Source organism: Lagopus leucura, unplaced genomic scaffold (assembly GCF_019238085.1).
Source record: "Lagopus leucura isolate 7727_CA_CO unplaced genomic scaffold, USGS_WTPT01 Super-Scaffold_100002, whole genome shotgun sequence".
NCBI classification, from domain to species: domain Eukaryota; kingdom Metazoa; phylum Chordata; class Aves; order Galliformes; family Phasianidae; genus Lagopus; species Lagopus leucura.
Window position 1 is genome coordinate 50,059,717 of NW_024962263.1, and position 26,547 is coordinate 50,086,263.

A 26,547-nucleotide genomic window follows, 5' to 3' on the forward strand; every position below is an offset into this window, starting at 1 on the left:
TCAATTTAATGGTGTCTTACCAGTCCCACTGAGCAGGGTGAGCATTCCTTCCAGGCCTCTGTGGGCAGAGAGCTGTGTGATGGAGAAGAGGTCTGTCTGTTCCTAGCTAGCACAACTACACAGAGGGTTGTTCTTCTCATGGCTACACAGGTTAATCTGAGGACTCCTGTACAGTCAGCCATGCTGCGGGAAGTCAGTGATCATCCTAACAGAGAAGGGAGCCTTCAGGTACAGAGATGGTGCAGTGTCTGTTCACCTTCTGCCACCTGGACTTCCAGCTGACTGACAAAGACAAAATTGATCTGTGCTCAGAAGTGTGTCTTAAGGAGGAACATAGAGCATGGCCACGAGGCCAAATATAGCAGCAGTATTTTCTGCACAGCTATGTCTCTGAAGCAATGATGTGATCTTGGAAATTTGGCAGAAGAGATCGCTGTGCCAAGTACCTGATGTCCTTGTTGTCCTTACTGCTACTGGAAAGCAGACACAAAGAATTATTTCGCTGTTGAGGAGAGCTGTATCTTTTCCTGCAAGCTAGTGTGTAGGATGCTGTGGAAATTAGCTAACTTTTTACACATTGAAGCCAAAAAGGGCTTGGCATCAGCCCTCCTTGGTTTCAGTTGCCCTAATGCAAAGCTGAATGTCCTTACAAGCATGTGGAAGAGGGAGCGCAGAGTTGGTCTGACCCTGCATAGTCATCAGTGCAAACCAGGAATGCGTGAATGCTTTTCAACACAAGATAGGTTTTTATAACCTCTGTTATCCATAAGAGGTCTTCTCTTCTGCCTCTCTCACGCTTCTGCAGCCTTACTTTAGTCTTTCTGTAGCTCAGTTCCATTCCCAGAGGCCTGAAATGAATAAATCCAAACATGCTCTATTTCAGCTTATACCCCTTGAACAGCACTGCCGATGTGGCATTTTGGAGACTGAGGGAAGCGAGCCACATTTGCTTGTGGGGAAAAAAAAAAGAAAGAACTGCAGTAACACGGTGACGTAAGGTTTATCCTGCAGGTTCACCTCGGGTTACAACCGGATCTAATTCAGCATGCTCTTGTCAGTACAGCTTACTTCAGCTGAACCAAGAAATACAGTTCAATTCTGCATGCAGCTAACTCCCACATAAAGCATCAAAACCTTTCCAATCTGATTTTTTTTAATTGTTTTTTTTTTTTTTTTTTTCACTTGAGGAACACTTGGGCCTGAATAATGTGTGTTTATTTATTTGTCTGCTACCAGCTGAAAGTAATTTCATGAACTTGATTAAACAACCGCCTCAGAGTAAACTGGAGAATCACATACTTAAAGGAGTTGTTCCCACACATAGACACTAATGAGGCTGTACAGGAGAATGTTGCTGTTTGGGGCCTCTGCACATCCCCAGGGAGCATTTCCCCACTGGGAAAAGGTCCTGCTCTGCAGTCCTGACCTAGTCTAGGGTTTGAAGTAGCTCTGCCAGCTAGTGATGTGCTGAAGTATTTCGTTGTTTTCATCTTGGTAGACTCTGAGAAATGACATGCATAATTTTCACAGTGATATCTTTCTGATCTGCAACAGTTTTGCAGTTCTCTTTTGTATCATGCATGGTGTAGTGGCAGTGTTCATCTGCTGGCAGACCCCTGAATCTCCCCGAATTGCAAGTGCCGAAAACCATGGTGCCAGACCAGAAGTCACATTTGTGTGGAACATGTCAAGCAGTTCCAAGAAAGGAACTGGGCAAGGTGTTTTTACACACTGAGGCAACTGGAGTTGATGTATGCTTGCTGCCTTCATCTTCAAGTGCTGCTGGCTACTGGCAGAGTGAAAAAATGCTTTAGAAAGCAAAGGTTTGTGGTGCACTTCCAGAGCTATCATCTTTTTTTTTTTTTTTTCTTAAACAGAAATGAGATTTTAATGCAGAAATCTCTTCTCTAAACTTTAGAGTTAAGCAAACATTGTGTTGGATCTGACCATGTGCATTGTTCCTGACAGTTTACAGGAACAGGCCAGCGGATAGCTATGAAGTAATGTGACAGAAGGGGAATTTTCTTTTTAATCCCTGACATTTAATCATTGCTAGTGTCAGGAAATACAAATATTTGTCTTCTGTTGCTTAAAGAAAGCAAGGTTCATTAAGGATTATATCCTTTCTTTCTAAAACAAATGAGTTTCTAATGGGAACATGCAGGAATTCATTAACAATCTAATGAATATTTTTAATAGTCCTTTTTGGTCCCAATTATAATGTAATGCAGACAGCTCCACAGGGTAAACTACATTTCAGGTTTAAAAAGGTAGAACAGACTTTTCATTAATCTCTTTTAGCTTTGCCTTTCAGTTTTAACCTCCCTATTGAACTGGCTGTAGGCGGTGCTGTCCCTATGCCAGCTTTACAGTCACTTGGTTTGCTTGAGTGAAGAGGGCTTCCGCAGCCCGCCTCGGGTTTCAGGCTGTGTGCCTGACATTGCCGGTGCCTCCAGGAGCTCGAGTAGGTGGCACCGCCGGGCTGCTGCCACCAGGGCTGAGATCACCCAGCCTCCCTGCCTCTGTGATGGATGTCTCTAACTCTTTCCAACTCGAGCTGACTTTGATCCCACGTAATGAAAAGCCTTAAAATAGACAGCGGAAGGGAACAGAGAGGAGCTTTAATTATTTACTGGTGAGGTAGAATCCGTATCTTTTGTAAAGATACTTTTTTGTTGGTTTTTGGTCTATTCAGTTTTCATTAAGCCAAATTTAAATCTTTGTGCTCAGTGTTGATTCAGATTCTGGGGTTGATTAAAGAGGCTTTTGAAGAGAGCTGCATTTTTTTCTTCTTTTACCTAGTTATTTTTCCCATTTCCTAAACGAAATGAAAATACTCCTTTAGCAATTTACAGTATGTTAGCTGCAGCAGTGCTGGCAGATACTAGCTCGAAGTTTTAGTTGCTCTAAGCAACCAGAGCAGAGGAGTGCTGCTTTTCTCCCACTGCTCATGTCTTTGTGCTGGGCCCACAGTGCCCTAACTGTTAGGTACTATTTCAGCAGCACAGGGCTGCATGTGGCCATTTCTGGGACATGGGCACCCGACAACTGCATTTCAGAGTGTTTTTTTTCCAATTGCAAAGCAATCCTCATCATACTAAACATTTTGATGCTGTCTTTGCCTTCTTCTGAAAGCAGTGGTGATATCTTCCTATTCATCGCACTGTTAATACAGCACGTGATCATGAAGATGATGAAGGGCCTGGAGCACCTCTCCTGTGAGGAGGCTGAGAGAGCTGGGGCTGTTCAGCATGGAGAAGAGGAGGCTTAGGAGGATCTGTTCAGCATGGAGGAGAAGGGGAGGCTTAGGAGGATCTCATCAGTTTCTATAGATACCTGCAAGAAGGGTGCAAAGAAGATGGAGTCAGACTCCATCCAGTGTTGCCTGGTGCCAAGACAAGAGGCAGTGAGCACAACCTGGAACGCAGGATGTTCCCTCAGAGCACCAGGAGCACTGTGTAGGTGTAGGTGACGGAGCGCTGGCACAGGCTGCCCAGAGGCTGTGTGTGGGCTCTGCTGCTCAGAGATCTTCAGCAGCTGCCTGAAGTTGGGCCTGGGGTCCATTGGGCCCTGCCAGCCTCAGCCGTCTAGGTAAACAAAGGAAACAAATTCGCTGAAGGAGGGGGTTGGAAAACTGCTTCCAAGTGCCACAAACGTCCTTGAGAGTAAAAATGAGAAGCTCTAGGCTAGACTGGAACTAAAAGTTACTGAATGTGGCTGGTGGGTATTTTGTATTTTTAGGCCCAATTTGTAACTTAGCTCACTGGGAAGGGATGAGTGGGAGCTTCAGTTCCTGTGACAAAATACACACTGTCTTCATGCTGGCCTATTTTTCACAGTCCACTGAAGCCCACAGCCTGGCTGGTGGTGGTGGGGCTGGCCTGCTCACCTTGGTGAGCACCTAACCCTGGCAGGGCGCGCAGGAGGCTGAAAGGTTTTATCTGAAACCCAGTGCAGGAGCTGGAGGAATTAGACACCAGCCCCTGAGAACATGAACATGAGCAGGCTGAGAGGGTGGGGAAGATCGGCTTTTGGTGCACCATTTCCTTGCCTCGCTGCACTTATAAAGCCAGAAACAACATAGCAATTCCTGAGCAAAGGCTAACTTAATTTGTTTTGTGATGATCTTTAAGGTCCCTTCCAACCTGAACCATTCCATGATTCATAGTATGTGTGCTAGGGAGATTTGCATGCTCACACTGAGACTCGAGGAGCTCCAGTGCCCATCAGTATCACTGTGTCCACAGCTTCTTCAGAGAAATAGATAGTAATGGGAAATATAGTGAGGGCTCAGAGAAATGTCCTTGCTTTATCCTTGGTGGATGGTCTTGATGCCATTAGCAAACTACTGTACATAGGGGAAAACATGCCTTTAATAGTCTTGTTTCAGCTGCTGTTAATTTGATTTCCCTCAGGTATTCTGTGTTCAGTCACGAAGTCCTGGAGCAAGACTTGGTGTAGCAAGGAGTGCAAATAATTTACGCTGTAATGTCTGAGGTTCCTAGATAAAGCAAGGACTATTTCAAACAAAGCAAAAAAAAAAATTCCTTTTATTTGGGGATAGACAAGATGAATTCAGAAAGAGGGGAGGAGGTACTGTAATAATAAATGCGTTTATTCAAAGCAGTTTTGTGACAACGAGTAGATTACGTCCAGACCTGTGCTCAGCTTCTGTGCATACGCATTGTACGTTTGCAGGTTGTTTGTCATGATGCTTCACAGAGCAATGTTAAAATAGTTTGTAATTACTGATGGATTATTTATGCCTAAAATATTTTTCTATATATCCCTTTTTCTCTGGAAGTTGTTAGTTTAGTTTATGCATTCAATTCTATTCCAGCCATAAATGTAGACAAGATTACTTCTTTTTTCATGGAAACTGAGGAAGTGCGAGTTAGGCACATAATTATGTCTGTCTTGAGACTAAACTGCATTTGTTTGCATTTGTTTGTATTTATGTAAATCTTCAGTAGGACAGTTGGAAAGAATGGACTGGATTCTGCCACAGATCATCATTTCCTGTTGTTTTGCTGGAGCTCGTTTCAAAGTGGGATTTTTCAGTAGGACTCAATATTGCTGTTGCATGGGTTCTGCTGCTACTGTGGTACTGCTTGACTTGTATAGCTTTGCAAAAGCTAAAATTAAAGCATTTAGAGAAGAAATAGGTCATGACTGAGTGCATTTATATGTGAATGCTAATTATTCACAACTTTAAAATTATTGAATGAGTTTCTTTGGATTTGCTCTGTTCCATAGATCCCATTGACATTTAAATGTAATTTACTTCTATCACCATGTTATATCATAAAATCCAGTTTCTGATATTTTCATTAGCTGGTAGATGTTCTGTAATATAAAAGGAAATCATACTTAGGTCATGGAGGAAAAGGAAATATAGTTAATCTGTTAATTCCTAAAATTCACTAATTAATTTTTTTAATCTCATGCTGGTATTAGGAAGATTTAGGGTTTTATTTTCAGTAAAAGTTGTGTAGAGTTCCTGAAATTCTCTGCATGGTTTAAGATGAGCGTATGATGGGAGGTTCAAAGTCACCACATCCTAAATGCTGCGCTCCAGCCTTTTGGACTTGCAGCCTCTAATCGTCTCTTTTCATATGGAAAATGTATGCTTCTCCTGAAGGTGCTGATTCTTCTAATCATTCCTTCCCATTCTGATGAGTTTGCACCTTCTCGGAGAAAAAGAAGCGTTTGAGGGTGATTTCTTGTCTGAGGTAGTCTCTGCTCTGGTTTGAATTTCCATAAATCAGGGCTGAAAGGGAAGTTTGTGGTAGCTGAAATATTGCTCTGAAGAATGCAAGAAGCACACTGTAATGTCTGAGCTTTTGAAAGTGTGTATTTTTCTTGGGTACCAGTTTTCACTGTATTCAAAGAAAGATTTTCATGGCAGCTGCAGATGTCTTTAGTAGGTGGTATTCAATGCTACTGATTTCTCAGACCTCAGAAATAGTGTGCACGGTGGGATTTTTGACCGGAGTAATGTTCGGGTGGTGGTGGGTTAAAAAAGTCTCTCTTTCACCAACAATCAAATTGATAATTCACAAAGCATTATTTGCCTTTCTGTAAGCCCATTTTCCCCTTTCACCTCTTTTGCCTGTGCTTCATCTTGTAAAATGTGGCGTTAACGTGACTCCCAGGTTGGGTGTTTTTTCCTGTTTGATGACTGCGAGGAGCCCAGGGTCTGTGAGGCATTTGCTGCCAGCATTGCATAACTTGTCATTTGGCTGCTGTAAGCAACTGTGCCTGGGGAGCTTCATGCGCCTCTCTGCAGGCTGAGCCGTGCAGCTGATCGTGACACCCGTCCTCGTAGGATGAGATCATCAGCTAAATATAGGTTATAAAGTGGGAAGACCGCGCTCAAGGAGAGGCGTTGTTTCCCCGTTTTCCCCGCGCCGTGCTAGAAGTGGAAGGATAACATCTCTCCTAGCAGGTACAGAGCAAAAGAGATTTAATGTGCTGACCATGGGAAGATGTGCATCGCGCCATCTCCTGCGTGTGGTGGTCTTTCCTTCCTCGTCAGTGTGCTTTCACCCCTTCCTCGAGTCCACCTGGGTCTGTGCAGATTTCTCACTGAAAGCTGTCATCTGTCATCCTGGCATCTCCGGCTGATATTTGGGATTTCTCTGCAGGATGGGTACAGCAGAGGGAGCAGTAGGACAAGCTTCTCCCAGGCTGTCTCGCCCTGCATGCTCCTTCCCAGCTTGCACCCCCCGGGCTCAGCAGCATCCCCTTCTGTCCCTGCTCTCCCAGCAGGATACAGCCCCAGCCCGAGGGGTGCATGGGTGCCATTGGTTCAGGATGCAGATGGCAGGAGACAGCTGCGTGGCCATGACACCCGCCACAATGTCTGCAGAGCCCCCCGCACCTCAGAGTGTGAGGCAGACACTGATGGCATTTATATAACTGATCTGGTGGGATTCCTGTCACTGCCCTATATATTATGCTCCAACAATCATCATCACTTTTAAAATTGTTAGGGTTCTTCCGGTGTTCTTGCTAGGTATTTTTTTTTTTTATTAAAAAAAAAAAAAAAAGAAAGAAAAAAAAAGAAAAAGTTTTCTTTCCCCTTTTGCCCAGGTTTTTGTCTGGAGAGTTGCATAAAGTAAGCCCCAGCACAAGAAGGGCGCAGAGCTCTTGGAATTAGTCCAGAGGATGACCACTAAGATGATCAGAGGGCTGGAGCCCCCTCCTATGTAGAAAGGTTGAGGGAATTGGGCTTGTTTAGCTTGGAGAAGAGACCTCGTTGTTGCCTTCTAGTACCTGAAGGGAGCTTATAAACAGGAGGGGGAATGGCTGTATACGAGGGTAGATGGTGATAAGACAAGGGGGAATGGTCTTAAACTGAGACAGGGGATATTTAGGTTAGATATTAAGAGGAAGTTTTTCCACTCAGAGGGCGGTGATGCACTGGAACAGGTTGCCTAAGGAGGCTGTGGATGCCCCATCCCTGGAGGCATTCAAGGCCGGGCTGGATGTGGCTCTGGGCAGCCTGGTCTGGTGGTTGGTAACCCTGCACATAGCAGGGGGGTTGAAACTAGGTGATAATTGTGGTCCTTTTCAACCCAGACCATTCTATAATTCATTTTAGAGTGGGAAGGATTTTTTGGTGGAATGTGGGATGAATGAAAGAAAGTTGTTCTTGTGTTGAGCCAAACTGAACAGAGAATGTATTTCATAGATTATTTTCTCCCAGTCCTGAAAGAAGTGTATGGTCTCTTCATCCACACGCGTGTCTGCCTGCACGCGCGCTTCAGACATTGGCCAGCTTTCCACGAAAGGCCTGTGGTTGTCTGTCTAGGCAAATGTAAATACCTAACATTTGTAGCACCTTAATGAAAGAATTTACTGGAAGCCTTCTTTCACTTCAGAGCATAGCATTGCAATGAAACGAAGGTACTGGAATGAGAAAGGATAGCAGAGCCATTTTCTTAATAAAAATACTCTGTTTGCTTCCTAATTTCAGGAATAAGGACACGAATATCAGGATAAGGTCGTGATAAGATGAATTTTGATGCTATGGTCTTCAGTCTGACAAGTGTTTCAGCCATTCTTTTCAGGCTCTGGATGCCATGAGCTCTCCTATTTAGCACTCATTGGTACTTCTGCATGCGGCGTTAGACATGATTTCAAAACCAGATTAGTGCAGCAACTAGAAGGACAGTTGTGGAGACCTGAGGAAATTCGAAGGATCATTGTAGAGATAGTGTTGCAGCATGACTGCATGGTAGTTGAGAGGAAGCTGAAGGTAGATATGGACAACTCTCAGTTCCTGAGGGATAGGAATATTGATGGGAGTTTAGAGGAAACAGGGATTGCTGTCATTGGGAGCAGTAATTAACAAGGTCCTTAAATCCTTAGGAAAACAATCTTCATTAGATGCACTGCTCACCAAGCAACTTTAATGAAATACAGCTGTCACTTCAAACCTTTCAAGTTCAGCATTTTCAGGCAGGGAACCAATAATGGATGATACAGCCTTTTTTATTTATCCGTAAGCACCATCAGGCCAGGAAGGACTTTTCCAGGACTCAGCACTGGGTGCAATTAAGTTTACCTGTCTTTTTTTTTTTCCCGTGCTATTTCTTTTTTTAAAAAATACATATTTTTCCTTTCAGTGAAGTAAAAATGACTTATGATGACTCACTGATTTAAGTTCTTTTGATTTTGTTAAATCTCAGAGGTCTTTGTTTTACTGATCAATTTAGATGTCTACCAAGAAGAGTAGTCTTTTTCATTTATTCAGTGTTTGTATTAATGGTAAATGGAAGGAGAATTATTCTGGTTGTTCTCTTTGGTATTTTTCAAGTAAGCGGCTTACTGTTCAGTGGTGAGCTTCCTGGGAGCACTAGGAGGACTCATCTCAGTGCCCAGGTGCCAGAACAGGTCTCCATGGAGCAGCTAGTCTCCTTCTGAGGGCTGGGGCTGTGCTGTGCCTGGCTGAGGCCACGTTGGTCTCCTGTGCTGTGTCATGAGAGCAGCAAGGGGTTGGGTGCTGTGGGATGACACCAAGAGCCCCCATCCCCACTGACTTCACTAGATGTTCTCCATCTCTTTCAGTCTCTTTTTTTTTTTTCTCTTGGGCTGAGCAACCACCAAACACATGACATTCAATATAAGAAAGTGCTGGAATCTGTACCTGGGATGATGCAACGCCGGATGTATATACAGAGTGAGGACGAGAAGCTTGTGAGCAATGCCACAAAAAGGAGTTAGAGGTTCTGGTTGACAAGAAGTTAAATGAGAGCTGTGTGCTCTGGCAACCCAAAGGGCCACCTGCACTCCGTGGTGCATCAGGCCCATCAGTGTCAGTGGGTGAGGAAAGGGGCTGTGCCACTCTACTCTGCACTGTGCGGCCTGACCTCCAGCACTGTGTGTGGGTTTGGGTGCCACACTACAAGAAGTGCATAAAACTATTAGAGAGTGTTCAAAGGAGGGCCTGGATAACAAAATGTGAGAAAGCTGAGAGGAGGCCTCAGGCAGCCTACAGCTCCTCACAGGGAGTGGAGGGGCAGCGCTGAGCTTTGCTCTCTGCTGACAGAACTGGGCCCAAGGGAATGGCTTGGAGCTGTGACAGGGGTACAGCTGTACCCTTGGAGTGGGGGTTAGGAAAAGGTTCTTCACCACAGGGCAGTGGGCATGGAACAGGCTGCCCAGGACAGTGGTCACAGCCCCTAGCTGCTGGAGCTCAAGAAGTGTTTGGACAGCACTCTCAGGCATAGGCTTTCAGTTTGAATTCTCTTGTGTGAAGCCAGGAGTTGGACTAGATAATTCTTAAGGGTCCCTTCCAACTCAGGATATACTATTATGGCTTAGTACAAAGGTGGTAGGTAGGAGAGGAGCAACGTGTAGGGCAATTCTTGGCCTAACCTTGACTTTTGGACCTCACCGGAGAAGACTCCTGGTGTAACCAAGCAGCTGAGTCACGAGGTCTGGAGATAGACTGGGGGTAATGGGGTCAATTTAAGTATCACTGAAAAAAGTCCATGTGTTTGATCCACCATGACACATGGAACTGCATTTCTGTCAATGTAATGGCAGTCCTCTACTCAAAACTCCTACTCTTGAACGAGCCCGTGCTGAAATCAGCTGTAGAGGTTAAAGAGATTGTTCCCATGAGCAGTAATTACTCTGAGTAAGACTTAGAAGGACAGAGCCCGTAGGGTGAAAAACGTTGCTTGTCCCAGTAAGCTCAAATCTTAAGGCTGTCAAGAGAAATGAATTCAAGATGCTGACAGAGAAGGGAAGATCAAGAGCAAATTCTATGCACATTAAAAATAGCTGAATATGAAGGGACAGAGCATGCCTCTTAGGCACTGGGCTAAATTGGAAATGGGTAGGAAGTCACATGGTTTCAAATGTGTTACGTATTTGTACTCGTGACCAAATTACTCTCACCTCTTCATCTTTCTCTCCTCTCCAGCTCCTGCCCCTCCAGCAACTTATTATTAGTTTGTATTTGTATGTCTCTGGGTGCTCCCCAGTCTGTTGCATTTAGTGATTTTTATAAGCAACAGGCCCTGCTAAGAGAGGAAAAGCAGTAGTCCTCCTAGCTTTGGTAAATCTCACCCAATCATGCTCTGTACTGGCTGCCATGCTCAGCTCTGGCCATCTTAGGCGCTGGTATTGCTGTATGCCTCTTCATTTGAGGAAACTGGACACCTGTCTTTTCCTTTGGCTTACGTGAAACAGTTTTTGGACATATGACCTCTCTGTCCCATTCATAGCAATGGGATCTTGCTGTCTACATCACCATCAAGCTTCGCCAGAAATTTGAAGCACCCAATTTTTCAAAGCTCCACCTCTACATACTCTTATGTTTATAATTAACATTTTATGAGACATGAGAAGTGTATAATTAGTGTTCTTTTAGAGGATCCAAAACCTAATCTATTTTTTTCCCTGTATCTAGTAAAGGAAATACAACCAATCAGATAAAACTTTTGTGGATCCATTGCTTCCCCCTCAATTGAGCACTCTCTAAAAGTAGATTGGAATCGAAGAAACAGCTCAGTCTTAATTCTTCACATCCGATCCATCACATTGGTGCATCACACTTTCTTCCATGGAGAGCTGTTTTGTCCTTGCAGGTTGTGTTCATGAAAAGGAGCCCTCAGACGCAAAAGCACAACTTGCCTTCCTCTTTCTTGTTTCTCTCTCTGAGCTTTTAAAGCACTGTGCTTCTTAAAACCTAATGTTAACTTTGCTTCTAGTGCTTATCTGCCCTTTGGGTCTCCCATCCCTGCAGAATAGTTTAAGAACACTGATTTGAGGTACAGTGTTGTCATACACAGCATGGAGTTGCTCTGTTTGAATGGGATTCACTGCAGTGGAAAGACTTTCTCTGGTGTAAGAGATTTGTAATGGTAGATGTGGCTCTATTGGAAATCAGTGCTAGGCATCGTTTCTGCAATTCACAGCAACTCCTAAAACTGAATAATAGAGATGGTCCTTGAATCCTGCTATCAGCAAGCCACAGTTTTGGGACCTGAGGCAGAGGAGAAGTTGAATGACTGCCTTAATATCTGGCAGGAAGTCAGTGGCATATTTTTTGCTTACTGGAGTTTTAAAGTTCTCTGCAAAGCAGACATTAAGCACACTGAAGTCTGTATTTGCTAATAGTAGAAAAGATTAGCGACTCAAAATAAATCTTTTGATTCTTCAGGAATCATGTTGTCAGCTAGTTTATTCCTTAATATTTGTATGTTACGGGCAGCTTTTCCAGGTGTGTGAACCTTAGCTGACTCCAAGCTAGGAGCTGTTGCCTTTTTTGCCTGCAAGACTGACCACAGCAGGGGTGTGCACTTTGTGTTTTTATCCAACTTTGTCTCCTGCAGGAGCATCGTGAACAGTAGCTCATCAGAGATGAAGTGCAGACTTCTTTTTCACTAACGTAACAGCCCTTCAGAATATCCTTTTACAGCCCTTTCAGCCTTTCCAAGTTTGAGCTGTTTTCTCTGTTAGCCTGGAGTAAATGCATGCTTACTTTTATTACTAGATCAGCCTTGCCTCTCAACACGGGTGCTCTGGAAATTGTAAAGTCTCATCAAGTAGGCCATTGGCAGAGCATTTATAAACTGTGCTTTTAGCTAAGTGATGCTGGACACAGCTTGGCCTCACGCCCCCTGCCCTGACCTGTGCTGGCAGCAGCATAACGCTAAGGACTGTGAAACAGATATTTACTGTATTTTTCTGCTTGAACTGTTGTGACAGTAAATTGGTGTTTTCCAGTTTTAACACAAAGCGTTCAATAATTCATGTGTTTTACATACAGTGTTGTTCCATTAGCACCAGTCTTTGAGATAAGGAAATCCTGATGGCAAGCAGTATTCAACCGAATGCACATTTACAGATTAAAAACCAGCTGTTTCCTAAGGCTGGTATCAAGAGCCAGGGGTTTGCGTCAACAGTATTGACTCCTGAAGTCACCAATAGTAATCCTGACTTTCTGTGCTTTGTGGAAGGACTTGTTCACTTAATTGCAATGAAAGCTGCCAAGAATCAGTAGTTTAATTATTTCGGAGCCTGACTTCTGAACAAAATTGCAATGCATTGGTATTGTAAGGAGACACAAATTTACAAAGATTGAAAGTTTAGAGTCTTAACGTTTCAAATCAAGTATGGTTCTTTTTAATTCTATACTCAGCTTCTCTCTATAGATCTCTGTATGGGCTAAGGTGCTGCCAGCATCCAGATATGCATTTCTGCAGGAGCTTGGTATGACAGAATGCTGTTCTGCACCCTTCTTTCCCTAACTGGTGGCATTTGCAGTCATTCACAGAAAATGCTTTGTGGTGATCCTGTTTCTTACTGTGATTAAATCGGTGACTGCAGGATTCGAACTGGGAGACTGTGACTGATAGTAATTCTGGCACAAGCAATGATCCCAGGTCCCCATGCGCCGAACATAAGCTGCACCACTTAAAGCATTTTTATTCCCAAGTGCTACAACAGCATGTTTTGCAGCAGCTTCCAAGGAAGGACGGGATTATTTCAGTGTATTCACGCAGGCTGAGCGAGCCTCCAGAATGTAAACGAGCATGTTCAGAATGCGGTGTTTGGTGGCAGTGCGTGTGAGCCGCTTGCAGAGGGGGTTATTTTTGTTGAGGTGAAGAGTGTGCGTGTGCTGTGCGTGTTGTGTTGTGGGAGGTATGTGCTGTGCATGGGGGCGACGTGGGGATGGAATGTCGGCCTGGGGAGAGGGAGAGGAGGGAGGGGGTCTGGGTGCCTGTGATTGGTAAGAGCTCCACAAAGGCATCTGCCAGCAGGACTTCAGAGGAATGTGAAACCAAATCATTTACAAGTTAAAGATAGACGCAGAATACACAGCATCTTGAGCCAGGGCTTAAATTCATCCCTGTCCGCCTGGCTCCTCGCAAAGCTCTGCCTGTCAGCTTTCCTCTATCTCCTCTCAAGACTCTAATATTCCTTGAAAAAGTACCATAGTTCTGGATTCTGTGGAATTACTGAGGTGGCAGAAGGGATCATGGTGCATACCATAGGGTAAGTAGGAAGCTTGCCTTTTGCCATTTGCTGCAGTGGTGTCTCTGCTTTCCTTCTGCTTTCGGAGCTCAGTTTTTGGAGCGCAGGAGTTCCTTTAAGGTAGATATCCAAGTAATGCTTTCCCTCATGATTTCTTTTGCCCTATTTTCCCAATACAGTTGTTTGAACTGTATTCTCCAACAATGGGTTAACTCACAGGGTTTCTTGTTTTGATGTACTTAGGGAGTCTTTGTCTTTAATAATCTTTTCCTTACAATTTTGAGTGCTGTTTTCCTATCAGCTGGATTTTGTTATAAACCTTTGCCCTTCTCAGAGAGATGTGCTGTCTGAAATGCTTTTTGTTACAGTTGAAAAGCTAACTGTTTTCCACAATGCAGAGAATGTAGAATGTAATCAGTATTTGTTTGCTTGTTTGGCCATGGATTCGCTTACCTGCTATTTCCTTTCTGTGAGTTTGATCACAACACAGCACTCATTATCTTTAAACTTTTTGTTTGTTAGCTCTCAGATAATACTTGGCTTTTGGCATTTATACTTTTTAACATTTTGGTTTTTACATTTTCTCTAAGCAAAATCAATTCTATCTGTAATGACAAAACGTATGCATTCCCCTTTACTTAAATTGTGAGTTTGTGAGTAAGAAGAAGAATCAAACTGTCACGTTCTTCCCACAACTTACCAAAAGTAATTTCAGTATCCAGTGGATTCATCTCTGCACTAATCAGTGATATTTTCTGTATACTTCCCAAACATTTTGGGTGAAGTTGTGCTATTTCTGTGACCACAAGTAAATATTGGCATCTCAGTGGGGAGTTGGATGTAAAATTAGTTGCCTAGCAAGAACTCATACAGTGAGTTTCCTCAGGATTTATACTATGAGAATCGCCTAAATGGCAGCACCATTTTTATCATGTATTTTGGGCACAAGTACTGCACATTTGCAACAGGGATGCTCTTAGCCTTGGTGTCGGTGTCCATTCACCCAAATATATTCAGCATTCCTGACGTGTCAGTGGTGCCCACGGGAGCTGTAGGAAGTGGGTACTGCCTGCAGGTTCCTGGAACACCGAGCATTTCTGGTTATACATACAAGCACAAAGAGACTCATGCAGTGTTGCAAAATACGTGCAAGGGAATGAACTAAAATAGAAGCGTTTGGAGGAAAGATGATAGATCCGATATGTTTTATTATCTTTCTTCTGTTTGATCAAGTTGATCAACCTTTTGATCAGCTTTCTAGAATTTTGCAAAACACCTGGGTGAGCAGATCTGTTGGACTAAGGGGAACATTGGTGGTAGGTGGGCAGTTGGACTGTATGATCTTGGAGGTCTTTTCCAGCCTTGGTGATTCTATACTTCTGTGATCTGCTGTGAATTATCTTCTGTGTGGTTAAATGTAGGGGATGAAGGAGAGGGAAATGCAGAACCTTTAGTGGAACTATGGAGAGAAGAACAATTACAGAAGTGATAAATGCCATTTAAGCCAGTTCTCTGATTGTTAACAGTAGTAGGATGTTTTCCTAACTAGCTGGGACTAGTTAAACACTTCAGTCCCATGCAAAATATGCAGGGCAGCTGGCTCTAACATTAAGGTAATTTTTGTTTTGCTATTGAAGTGGAAGAAGTTTGAGGAAAAAATACGTATGTTGGGATGAGTAAAAAATTACAGTGGGTCTTAGCAGAGCTGTGGTTGTTCTTGCTTTTGCACTGGATTCCTGTGCAGCATTAAGCAAGCTAGGTTTTCTAAGCCCCTGCAAAATGGAAGGGAGTACTCATATTCAGATAGCAGGTCCTACAGGGAATAGGCATTGCCTCTGATATGGCTTGGTACTGTTGACTTCTGTTTTCAGATGGCATCCCCTTCCCCAGGGCTAAGGCAAAAAGGGACAGGGAGGATGAGTTCACAACTTTGGAAGCAGAGCTTTACCACACCTTTTACAACCTTCCTGAACTGCGTAAGAAAAATAGACTGACGCTCAGAGGTGAGCAGAAAATAGAATTAATGTTTCATGGGAAATTCCTGAGTCAGTTCAAAATTAAATTGCATTTCCCTACCACAGTTTATTACTTTTCAGAAGCATCGGTTCAGGAGCGTGATGTTCCTTTTTCATTATCTGAGGCCCTTCTCTCCTAATTAAATGTGCAAGACGTGCTGGAGAGCTTTGTCAGAGGGAAACCCGCTTTGTACTGTGGGAAGTGAAGCTGCTGAAAACAAACAGTTCTTGGAAGAAATGGGCATCTGGACCAGGAAGAGACATTCCCAGAATAAGAAGCTGCAATGCAATGTTGGGTTGATCAAAAAATATGTCCTGGTGCAGAACCCTTCTGAAAAAACAACTTTAATTTGGGTTAGTGGTAAAATGGAAAATCCTTAATAAACCATTGTTTGCCCATAGAAAATGTTGATACATTTGGTGTATAGTTCATATACTGTAGTGTTGGTATATTTTTCTGAGATGGAGAATCCCTGGCCAGCTTTGATTTCTGTGTTAGGACAAATATGATGTCACCTGTGCTTGGTGACCTAGCAGCATGAGGGTGACATAGTGTAGATGAGGCAATGAGTGCAGCATGTACCGATTCAATTGCTGCAGCATTGGAGCCTTCTGCTTTGGGGTGCTGTGTTTGTGGGGCAGTGCTGCCCTAATGCTGATGTGCTGTCCAGCACCAATATGTGCCATGAATTCCTGCTCTGAAGAGCTGCCTTCTTGGTGTTGCTTGGGAACAAACCCTGCTTTAGCATGGCTAGTAGCATGCTTGGTCTCAGAGCGGGCAGGCCTCAGCCTCTTGCCTGTTACCATCAAATTTTAAGTGTCTTTGTCATGGGAGTTCAGGCAAGTCATGCAAGCTATGGATGGGTTTGACACATTTTTTTCCTTTAATAAATTATACATTTCTTCCTTTGTGAACCTTGCTAAAAGCACTGGCAGGAATGTGCGTAAGGACTTTATAATCCTTCCTTAATAGACTCTACAGTTATTGCCTGTGGCTCCCATTTCCTTTCTGTTGGGATCATTTTTTCTATTGTACGTCTTTATTTCTAGCCTCATCTTCAAAGTTTTTTCAGTGATCGTTCTGCTGAAGATTAGGAAAGAGGAGTGTTGTCTGGAATTGCTTGGTAAAAGTTTAAGGGCTTTTCCCCAAGGTTCCCTGAGAAGATGCTGGCCTATGTCTGAGCTCACAAGCACCTGAGAGCAGCTCTCAGTGATATAATTTCCTTTGGGTCCTAATGAATCTAGTCCTAGTGCCAGCAGCTAATTTGTTTTGGCAGAATATGGCAGGCAGTGCCTTACACAAGGCACCACACTGCAGAAAGCCTTGAGTCTGTAATTTTGTAACTGTCATAAAGAAAGAAAACGCACAAAACCAACCATACCTAATGAAATTATGGTGTCCTATGTAACCATGTATATAATCTCAGAGCCCAGGAGCTCTCACAGCTGCGTTTACTGGGAATTCATGCAAGTCCTGCGCTCACTATTGATCCTGGCTCCCTGAGTATCAAGCAACAGAGCACTTCTTGAGCTAATTATTACTGTAATTATTTCTGTATGAAGTGACTTTACCTGGAAATACAGTGAGACTTCCCAGTAATGGGATACTTAAAAATGCATCTAATTGCGGCAGTGGTAGTTGAGAAAGCTTTTGGTACCTAACAGTCTGGAGAAATCTATCCTTCCTATCAGGAGGCTGTTACACAAAGCCATGTTTCTGAGCCAGTTGTATGGCCTCTTGTTGCATTTGGCTATAAAACCTGAACTGAGATATGTGCTCTAAGTAATAAAGACGGGATGAGAAAGCGCTGGGCACAATGAATGTCTGTTTATTAATTTATTTGTGGTGTCTGCTGAACTTGGCCTTCCCTGGGGCACAGAAGGGAGCAGGAGACAGCAAGTATCTGCCCATCATCTCTGATAAGCCATGTGAGGGCTTACTGCTGCCTTGTTTGCAATTGCTCTGAGATCAAGGGATGAAAAGTAGTACCTAAGTTCTTATTTTCTTTTATATCTTTTGTAAGGATAAGGTTGACTATAAAATACCTCCCTGTAAATTTCTAAGGACATATGCACTCAGTGGAACCCCAAAAAGAAGAAAGAAAGTGAAAAAAGAATGAGACACACAGAAGTCTGTGAGCAAGTAGGCATTAAAAACAATTTATTGACAACCAGTGCCTAGTTCTTTCAAGCGTAATTAAAGTAAGCACAGCTAAAACACAGAAAAGTACATTTGCAGCAACTTGTCCTTGAGTGCTCATTACCAAATAACAGCTGCAGATAGCATTAATCTTTCCCTTTTCCAATACATTTTCAAAATACATCTTTTAACAAGAGTAGTTTTTGTTTGTGAATGTGGACAAGTACATGGTTCTTAGCAAAAGAATTAAAAATATTTTATTTTTGATTATTTTCTATTTTATATTTAGCATAGGTGGGACTATCTCTTTTCTTTAGCTTTGGCTTCAAAGATTGTTGAATGTATATGCATAAAACATTCATTTTGACTGCAATATCTGGTATGTGGAATTTCATATCAAGCACAGAGTTAGGAAAGCAACTGGAAATAAGAAGTTGGTGGTGACTTGGACTAAACTTTGTGTTGTTTCGTATGCACCCAGCTGGAAACAGTGTATTCCCTCTGAAGAGAGCATAAAGCAGATTGGCTTTGTGCCCTTAAGCCAGCAAGGTGGTGGTGGGTTGATGGCTGAATCATAGCGGTCTTTTCCAGCCTTGATTCTGTGAGACTTGCAGGTAGGGCAGGAGGGCAGGCAGTTCTCCCAGCACAGAAAGCACAGAACAGGCTGTTGCCAAAAGGAGACTGGTCAGAGAATCGTATCATAGAATCACAGAATGGCCTGGGTTGAAAAGGACCACAATGATCATCTAGTTTCAACACCCCTGCACACAGCAGGGTTGCCAGCCACTAGGCCAGGCTGCCCATAGACAAAGGGAAATGTCTGTAACTTGAAGCAAGGAAGATGAGGTAAGCCCTAGAGGAAAATGTTGCCTCTGAAATACACTGCCGATGGAGGCTGTGGAGTATCCATCTCCCGAGGCGCTAGGAATGGCTTTAATAAACATGAGTATATCTGGCTGTTTCTCGCAGCAGGAGGCAGATTACAGATCTTTTCTGTCTGTCCTGTGATTTGCTGACACTGGTGATAATCCTGTGCCTGAAATTATTTTCTTATTGCAATACATGCTTCCTTAATTCTGTTAGGAGGGGTCTCTGTGCAGAGCAGGACAGTTTTTGCTGAGGTGCAGAGGCACTTAATCATCGTGTTGTTTCCTCATTTTGAAATGTTCCTTAGGTGAGTAGTTAAGACACAAACAGCTGGCTTTGCATTTCAGCTCAAATACCATCCTGAAATACTTGGAGACATCACTCTGTCAGCTGGCACTTGACAAGCCGTCCTAAATTTGCAACACGTAATTGGATTCTTGGGATGAAATCTGAGTCCCCTTTGAAGTCATGGGTTTTTATAGGGCAGAAATTTCATGCTGAGGCCCGAGTGGCGTCCACTTGTACATGACGGGCTTTGCTGTCCCATGCAGACTGCTGTGTGTGGGATGGGTGCGTTGGGAGGTATGAGAGTGTGTCACCTTGCGCAGCCAGCATCTGTGTGCAGAGGGGCCTTTGGAGGGCCTGTGTGGGGGTGAGGGAGGCTTCACAACAGGTGTTATATGGGGGGAATCAATTACTCTTACTTTTTTTCCCCAGTTAATGTCAACAAAATGAATTTACATCATCTGGCATAAAAGAGAGGAGAGGCAGTCAGTGAAAAAGCAGAACCCGTTTTGGGTTTTAAAATTTCGTTTGCTAAGACTTCAGGCATTCTGTATTCTCTTCAGTGTAATTTTTTTTTGTCCTTTTTGCATTTTTGGGGAGGGATTCTCCCCCAGTCTATTTTTTTTTTTTTTTTAATTTCCAATAACCTATAATTAGCATTTAATAGATAGGCGTAACTGTAAGTAAAATGTTTTGCTAACTACTGGTTAATGTCCTCTGATGAAACTCATGCAGAGATGTCTCCAGTTGTTGTGAGCTAAAATAGCTCCACTGAAAGTACTCTGGCTTTGTTTATGGCAGTGCTAATTCAGAGCAAGTTCTCTGTTCACAGTGTGGCTACTTTAGATTTAGAGGAGATAATTGGAAGTTCATCCTCAAACAGATCATACTGACGTAAAAGCTCAGTGTTAATCTCTGAGCTGGGAGGTAAAATTTCACGTGTTCCTAATGTATGATTGCACTGCCACATCCAAATTTCTTTGCAGGCTTTTCTCAGCTGTGCAGTGATGCACCGAGTGTAAGAATGGTACACGTTTACTTGAGGATAGAACCAGCCTGTAAAGAAGCACAACGCCCGGGCTTTAGGACCACCAATAGATCAGTTGTTAATAACCTTACTGTGTAATTAAATCAGAATGATTTGAAACTGCCATTAGGGGGAAGAGGACAGAGGAAAACTGTTTCATCCTCACAACGTCGTGTTTTCATTGACCTACTTACAGCAGGGAAGGAAACGTGTCCCTTTCCATTATAGCAGAATAGGTTTGTTCAGCGATTTTATAATGCAGTGGCATAGGAGCAGACCGGCTTTTCTAACCATGCCAGGAGGGTTTGGCAGCATGAGTGACATTATTTCACACATTTTCTGCTAAGAAGTGTAAGTTCCTGTCCAAGCTATAATATTATTAACCCAATCAATTCAGCAGAAAGTGCTTTGATTGAGGGAAAAAAAAAAAAGACTTGTATTCAGAAGTGAGAAGAAAAAGGATGTGCCTGGAAGTGTGCAAAGAAGCCTTTTACTGGCAACCACATTTCCATCTTCCTCTTCCCAGATGCAGAGTCCCTGCCCTCCCTGAGGCCATTCCATCTCCTTCCACTTGCCTCTGGGCAGCCCTGCAGCAGCGAGCTGAGCAAGGGGCATTGGGCCTGCCTTCCTTTCACATGTTTGCCCTGCAGCAGGCGTAACAGCACACAAGGCAAATCCCAAATCTCTTGGTCCTTCATAATGTGCCATGAGGCAGTGGTGGCCACTTGCAGGGCTGGGGATGTTGCAGAGAGCGAGGGGAAGGTTGGCTCAGGCCTGGTGGCACAGGGCTGTGCTGGCTGCAGCACTCAGTGTGTGATACTGCTGTTGGTTGTCTTATGTCTGGATCAGTAAACCATCTCATTTTGCAAATAAACACCTGCAGCTAGCCCTTCTCGGGCCAGCCAGGTCACATCCCTCCACAAGGTGTTTTTGCTAGCTTGGTATTGTCAGAAGCATTAGTCACTGTGGTAGTGGCTTAATAAGTCACAGTAGGAGCCAGCTGGTAATTAACAAATTAAAGATATCGTAGATATTTTCCTCAAATATTTCATATGTAGCAAAAACAATTAGAAGCCGAGCACTTCAGCTGTTTGAAGCAGTTACATACGTGAAAAACATCTTGCCGTGTCAGGAAATAATTCATTCACAGAGGCCAGCGAGGCCTAATTTTGCTGCCATCTCAGGATTCATAAAAGCACACACAAGAGCTGTGAAACAGGGAGAGAACAAATCCTGCCCCTTTTTAACCGTTTAATTCTGTCTTGTTTAACATACTTATCCAAATGGCTGTCAGCTGCATCTTTAGGAGCGGCACCACTCCATGGGGTTCAGCTGCTCCCTTCTGCACTTAACTTACTTTCATTTTAGAAATGTTCTGAAGCAGGAGATCATGTATGCGCTCAGGAGCGAATCGTCTCTTAGAAAGATGAAACCAGCTTGCAATCACAAGGAGAAGAAAACAAAGGCAGTACAAATTGTGTTAAACCTCTAACCAGGGCAAGGCTCTGCAGTGAATGCAGATGATGATGGTTTTCATTGTGTAGGTTAGGGAAAGTACTCTGGAATGCACAAGCTTGCTTTAACTCACTTGGGGTTTCTTTATTTTATCACCAGATGGTGACCAGTGGTTTCAAATTAAGATGCTCTCAATTACCTGTGCTTGATGGGTGAGTGATAGCATGCCGTGGTATGTCTGCCTTCCGTGCTGCTTCAGCACAGCACTCCTCCGTCATTCCACAGCCTGGCTCAGGGCTGGGCTCTGAGTATGCCAGGCCTTTGACTCTGCTTTTTCTCTAGGACAGGATCTCATCTGAGCACTTTGAGGCAGAAGAAGGAAGGAACAGGATGAGCAATCGGAGCGGCATCATTTCTGCGGGTAGGGTGCAGTTAATGCCATTGTGGGAGCTATTGATACCAGCAGCAGCAGCTTGGAGAAATATGATCTGCATTTGAAAACTTTCTTCTTGGAGAGGGGAAAAAAAACCTGCTGAGAAAGTGTATCTTTTGATAAAAAGCAAGGGCAAGTCTTTGTCAGACACTGACAGAGGTTTTATTCGAGGTTGGGCTTATCGTAGAGATGTGAAAGGCTGTATGATGCAATGAAGGACAGACGGGGTTGCCCCATAATACCTTCGCTCTTTGCTTCATTTATTCAGCTCCATATTGTTTGATGGATGAGCACTGGGGATTTCAAAGAATGTGTTTCTGAAGCTTGTGAAAGAAACAAAAACCCTTGTGCAATTTCTGTTCAAGTTTTTAGCTTCTTAAGGTCACACTCAGACATTTGGAGTACTTAAACCTTTCAGTACTACACAGAGGAGAGAGGTAGAAAGAGCTCTGAAGTCATTCACACAAAATTGTTAACAGTGCAGACGTGCTCTGTGCACCCTGAGTTCTCTGTTGTTGTGGGTGGCTTCTACTTCAGGGTTTTCTGGTCATGCTTTGTACTGGCTGTTGTCTCACCAGAAGTTTCACTGTTTTTGCTGTGTAACAGTAGAGTAGGAAGGCCCAGGCAGCTCACCACACTGGGGATGGTGAGCCCAGAGATCTGAGGGGGGCAGGCAGAAACATGGCGATGTGTTGTGCCTTACTGGCCATCCCACAGCCTTGCTGTGAGCAGCACCACAGGTACCTCTTGCAGTGCTGCCAGCAGTGCCAGTCCTTTAGCTTTGCAGACCTGTTGAATGCACTGTGTTTCCCTTCTTTCTGAGTTTCTGGACTTCTGTCCATAGCAGCCCAAGGTCAGGGCATGGGGCTGGTTACCACCTGGTTTTGTTTCTTTTCTCCCATTGCATTGCAGATTGGTATTCCTGCAAAGAGGATATACAGAATTCTCATGACATTTTAAGCCACAAGATTTCTCTTTTCTCTGTTTTAGCAAAATAAGATCCTTGTAGCTCAAGATTGAAGTAGCATTGTGATATTTGGATGTTGCCTCCAAAGCACAGTATTTCAATACGCTCATTCAAAAATAAACTTTCCATAGGTAAAATATGCTTTTTTACTTGCATTTCTTTTATTCTGAACAACTGTCCTTTTTATTCTGGCTGCTTAATGTTCTGAAAAATACCTTTTCTTCTTTGTTCTTTGCTCATTGCTCCGGTCGTTTGAGTCAGTCTTAGGCTGTTCTCTTCCATTTTTATTTTTATCTGATACCTGGAGAGCAGAGAGCTGGAGTGTGAGTTGTGTGAGGGGTCTGTATGGCTGAGTAATTCCACAAAGGCTGCTGCTCATTTGTCAGTCACTGCACTTACGACTTACTTTCGCTAAGATAAATGCCAGAGCCCTGCCACCAAACAGTTTGGTTCAAAATGCAGATGGCTGAGCTGGCAACCCGCTTGTTTTGTAGCTTTCAGAGCTGTCGTCGTGACCTGGAATCCCCACCAGGCTGCAGGGCACCAAGAGCAGCAGTTCTGCTGGAAGTTGATTGGAGCTCTGCTGACCTCATGCCCACAGAGTGCTTCCTTTTATTTCAAACAGCCATGCAAAATATCCTTCCCAGCCACTGCCTCAGTGTCCTCCCTCCCACAAGCAGCAGGTGGCTGGACCCTGATGTGCCGCATCTGGCACATTTTGCAGTTGTTTTCTGCTTCTTGATTATTCAGGGATATGGACTGGATGTTGTTTCAGCTGCTCTGACTGCTCCTTTGCTCTCTGAAATAAAAGTCTGCCTGCTTTAGGTATTAGGATTAGCTGAGGTTGGTTCTACTGCTGAGCTTAGTGTATTCATAGGATCCCAAACACTATATGTACAAATCCATGCTGACTTTTTGTAGCAAGTATCTCACTGTGTGTGGGAACCTGGGCATGTAGACATGTACAGTTTTGAAGCAGTAATCATGGTGATACGTGCAAACTTCTCTACTCAGCCTTTTCATTTGGATGTAGATTTACATGATCAATTGCTAGTACGAAAAATCCAGTTCTTCCTGTTCAGATTACATATGTTTATTCAGACCATTGTTAAAGCTCATGCTATTATTCATGCATGATTTTTGCTTCCATGTAAGTTTTATTTTACTTTGATCTTCTGTCGTGCCCAGCATGCTTTTAGAAACCACTTCCCCACAAACTGTTATTTCACTGTAATTATAAGAGAACATGCATATAAATCACAGATGAGAATATTACCCAACTGGATGTTCCTAGAAACAGGAGAGTACTTACGTGCAATACAATACATTAATCATGTATAAGGATTCAGTTATTAACTGAATTCTTTTAATACAGTACATTCAGTACCAAGATTATGTGAAAAACCTTCTCAGGGAAAAGAAGGTTTTTGTTATGGGCTTTTGAAATGTTTTCTGTTTTTTTGTTTTGGTTTGTTTTTTGTTTTTTTTTTTTGCTTTACTTTTCTTAACTTTCCATCAGCACTCTCTTGTTACAGATTTGAAAATGAAAAGCTCCAGGTTAAGTTACCCCTTGAGTGTATTGATGGGTGTGTATGTATCTATATACATACATATCTGTGTGTCTGTACACATATGGGATAGTGTGTTTTGGACCTGTTTCTACAAGCTTTTTTCTTTATGACAATCTCACGGTGCATTTAGTACTGCTTTGTTTCAACAGGACTCCTTGTGGACAAGGGGTTTGTCCCTGCTGGATACATTCACAGTGCAGACCTGTGGTCGTTGGTAGGGCGTTTCTCAAATGAACTCAGCTCTGGTAAATCAAGGGAGCTATCATTTCTTAAGAGGGTGTTATCCCTTGGGTTGGCTTCAGGCTTACATATTTCTAATTGTTACTGATAAAACAGAGGAAGGAATGTGGAAAGCTTCAAGCAACCTTGCTTTGGATTGCCTGTATGAAGGCAGTTCCATGTGTGGTCCCTTCCCCAGGCTGGCAGGACGTGCTCTAATGCCAACACCAAGCTGAGGAGCTCTATTAGCACCACACGGAGCCCCAGCAGCTGCTGGAGCTGACAGCAAATTGGAGCTGCCTCTAGGAAGCAACTCAGAAAGCAGAGAAACTCAGTCTGTCCGTGTTGCCCATGAATATCTCATTCCATGCATGGCACTTATGCCCAGTGCAGGTAGTGGGACAAGAGAACGTGGCAGCACTTTTTGGAGTTTGAAACTAGCAGGGTCTAGTCTGACTCTGCCTTTTGGAGTAAGGTCATTGCTATCTTTAAAAGACCTCTCACCACTGGGCAGTGGTGCAGAGCACTCTTCGGTTTCCCTGGTTATTTTATAGTGTCTTTGCTCTGCATTGGTAGAATGTAAGTTACAGTCTGGGTCACTTTGAGTCACTTTCTTGTATTGATTTAGGAAAAAATCAGAAAAGAAAAGTGGTTTTTGGATGAATAGCCGTGCCTGATTATTTAGCTTTTAAATAAAGAATGGGATTTTCCCGAAACAGGAGGAAGTGGCAAAAGCAGCAGGAGATGACACATCTACCACTTGTAAATTATCTTCTATCTGAAGTGCCAAAGTTTGAGCAAAAGACATCGCAGTTCTCTTTGGAAGAAAAGTCTGTTTCGTGAGTAGCTGGTTCTCACCTAAATCCTTTCCTACTGGAAAACACATCAGTTGTGATGCCTGCAGCAGTATATAGAGCAGAAGATATATTTAAATCTGAGTTCCACTACTGAGATTTGCATAGTGAACTCTACAGATATATCTGTAGAGAACCTTCTGCTTCTCCCTTGTCTATGAGCCCTCCATAGGGCAAAGTGCCGTACTTGAGTGCCCCTCACAGCCTCTGTGATTGATGGGAGATGAGAGAAGAAGTGAGTTTCCTCTTCTCACCCAGCAGACAGCACTCCTGTCTGAGGAGTTAAGGAAAGAAACCCACACCTTCCTGATGCCCTGTTGTCTGCTGTCCAGATGGGTTTTTGGGAAAGGATACCCATTCATTCATAACTTCATTCATAAAATAACCCCATTTCACTCTCTGGAAATAGAGCAGTAGTGGAGGCTGCATTGCACACATAAAGCTTTCAGAGCTTTGAATGTAGTGTTACCATTTGTGTCTGACTTTTGGAGATGCTGTGCAGCTGTATCTCTGAATGAAATCCACAGAAACCCTACACTGGAATCACGCTGTTATGGTGTAGCTATCTTTACCAAGTCTGTCCTGTCTGGCTTTTGGTGGCTGCTTTCTGGCACTTGCAGCTCACCTGGTTACTTATCTTCTGTCTCATCTTTTGTCATTTATTTAGTAAATATTGTACTTGTAATTTGCCCTCGTTTTATGCTGTCATACAATTTGTGATCTGGAACAGCAGTGGTTCTCCTGACCCTGCAGAAAATTGATGAGTAGAATTGCTTGGAAAGCGATCTCTACTGGGATTCTTATTACAAGTAAAATTCAGCTGGTTATTACAGAATTGATAGTTCTGTTCATTGACCTGTCCAGGCAGAATGGAAGGTCAACTAAACATTGAACCCTTAGTAAAGAAGTGTCACTTCATATTAGTATGAAGTCCTAAGATAGGATCACACATTATTAAAGGCAAGAGGTGTAAAAGCAGCATCCTGTATGAGAGTGATTATTAAGCAAGACATTTGCATTGTCATCTTCCAAATGACAGCTCTGTCTGTCTATGATTCATCATGAAGTAAAGAATTTCTAGTGTTCCAGTTCTTTTGACATGATGTGAGAAATTTATGGCTTAACTTTTTGACCCCCACAACTTAAATGCATTATTGCAGTTCTACATCTAGTCTTTCCATGCCTGAACTGAAGATACAGTATTACTTATGAACAGT

At 43.2% G+C, this 26,547-nt stretch overlaps 1 protein-coding gene across 15 annotated transcripts in view; it reads left to right on the plus strand.

Moving 5' to 3' along the window:
- The window catches only part of DTNA (dystrobrevin alpha), a 215,296-nt gene that overhangs the window by 27,558 nt on the left and 161,191 nt on the right, over nucleotides 1-26,547 (plus strand). For 9 of the 15 annotated variants that reach the window (XM_042870107.1, XM_042870108.1, XM_042870119.1 and 6 more), the window contains exon 1: nucleotides 25,297-25,315. The exons of 1 other annotated variant lie outside the window; for it this stretch is intronic. Coding sequence is in view for 1 of the 14 variants with exons in the window: in XM_042870109.1 (XP_042726043.1) it covers nucleotides 13,502-13,518 (17 nt within the window). In the remaining 13 variants the exon portion in view is untranslated. Of the gene's footprint in view, nucleotides 1-13,313; nucleotides 13,519-15,368; nucleotides 15,501-21,445; nucleotides 21,499-21,628; nucleotides 21,708-25,296; nucleotides 25,316-26,547 lie in introns of those variants that run through there. 5 more of the 15 variants (XM_042870111.1, XM_042870113.1, XM_042870115.1 and 2 more) reach the window with 5 other exon arrangements.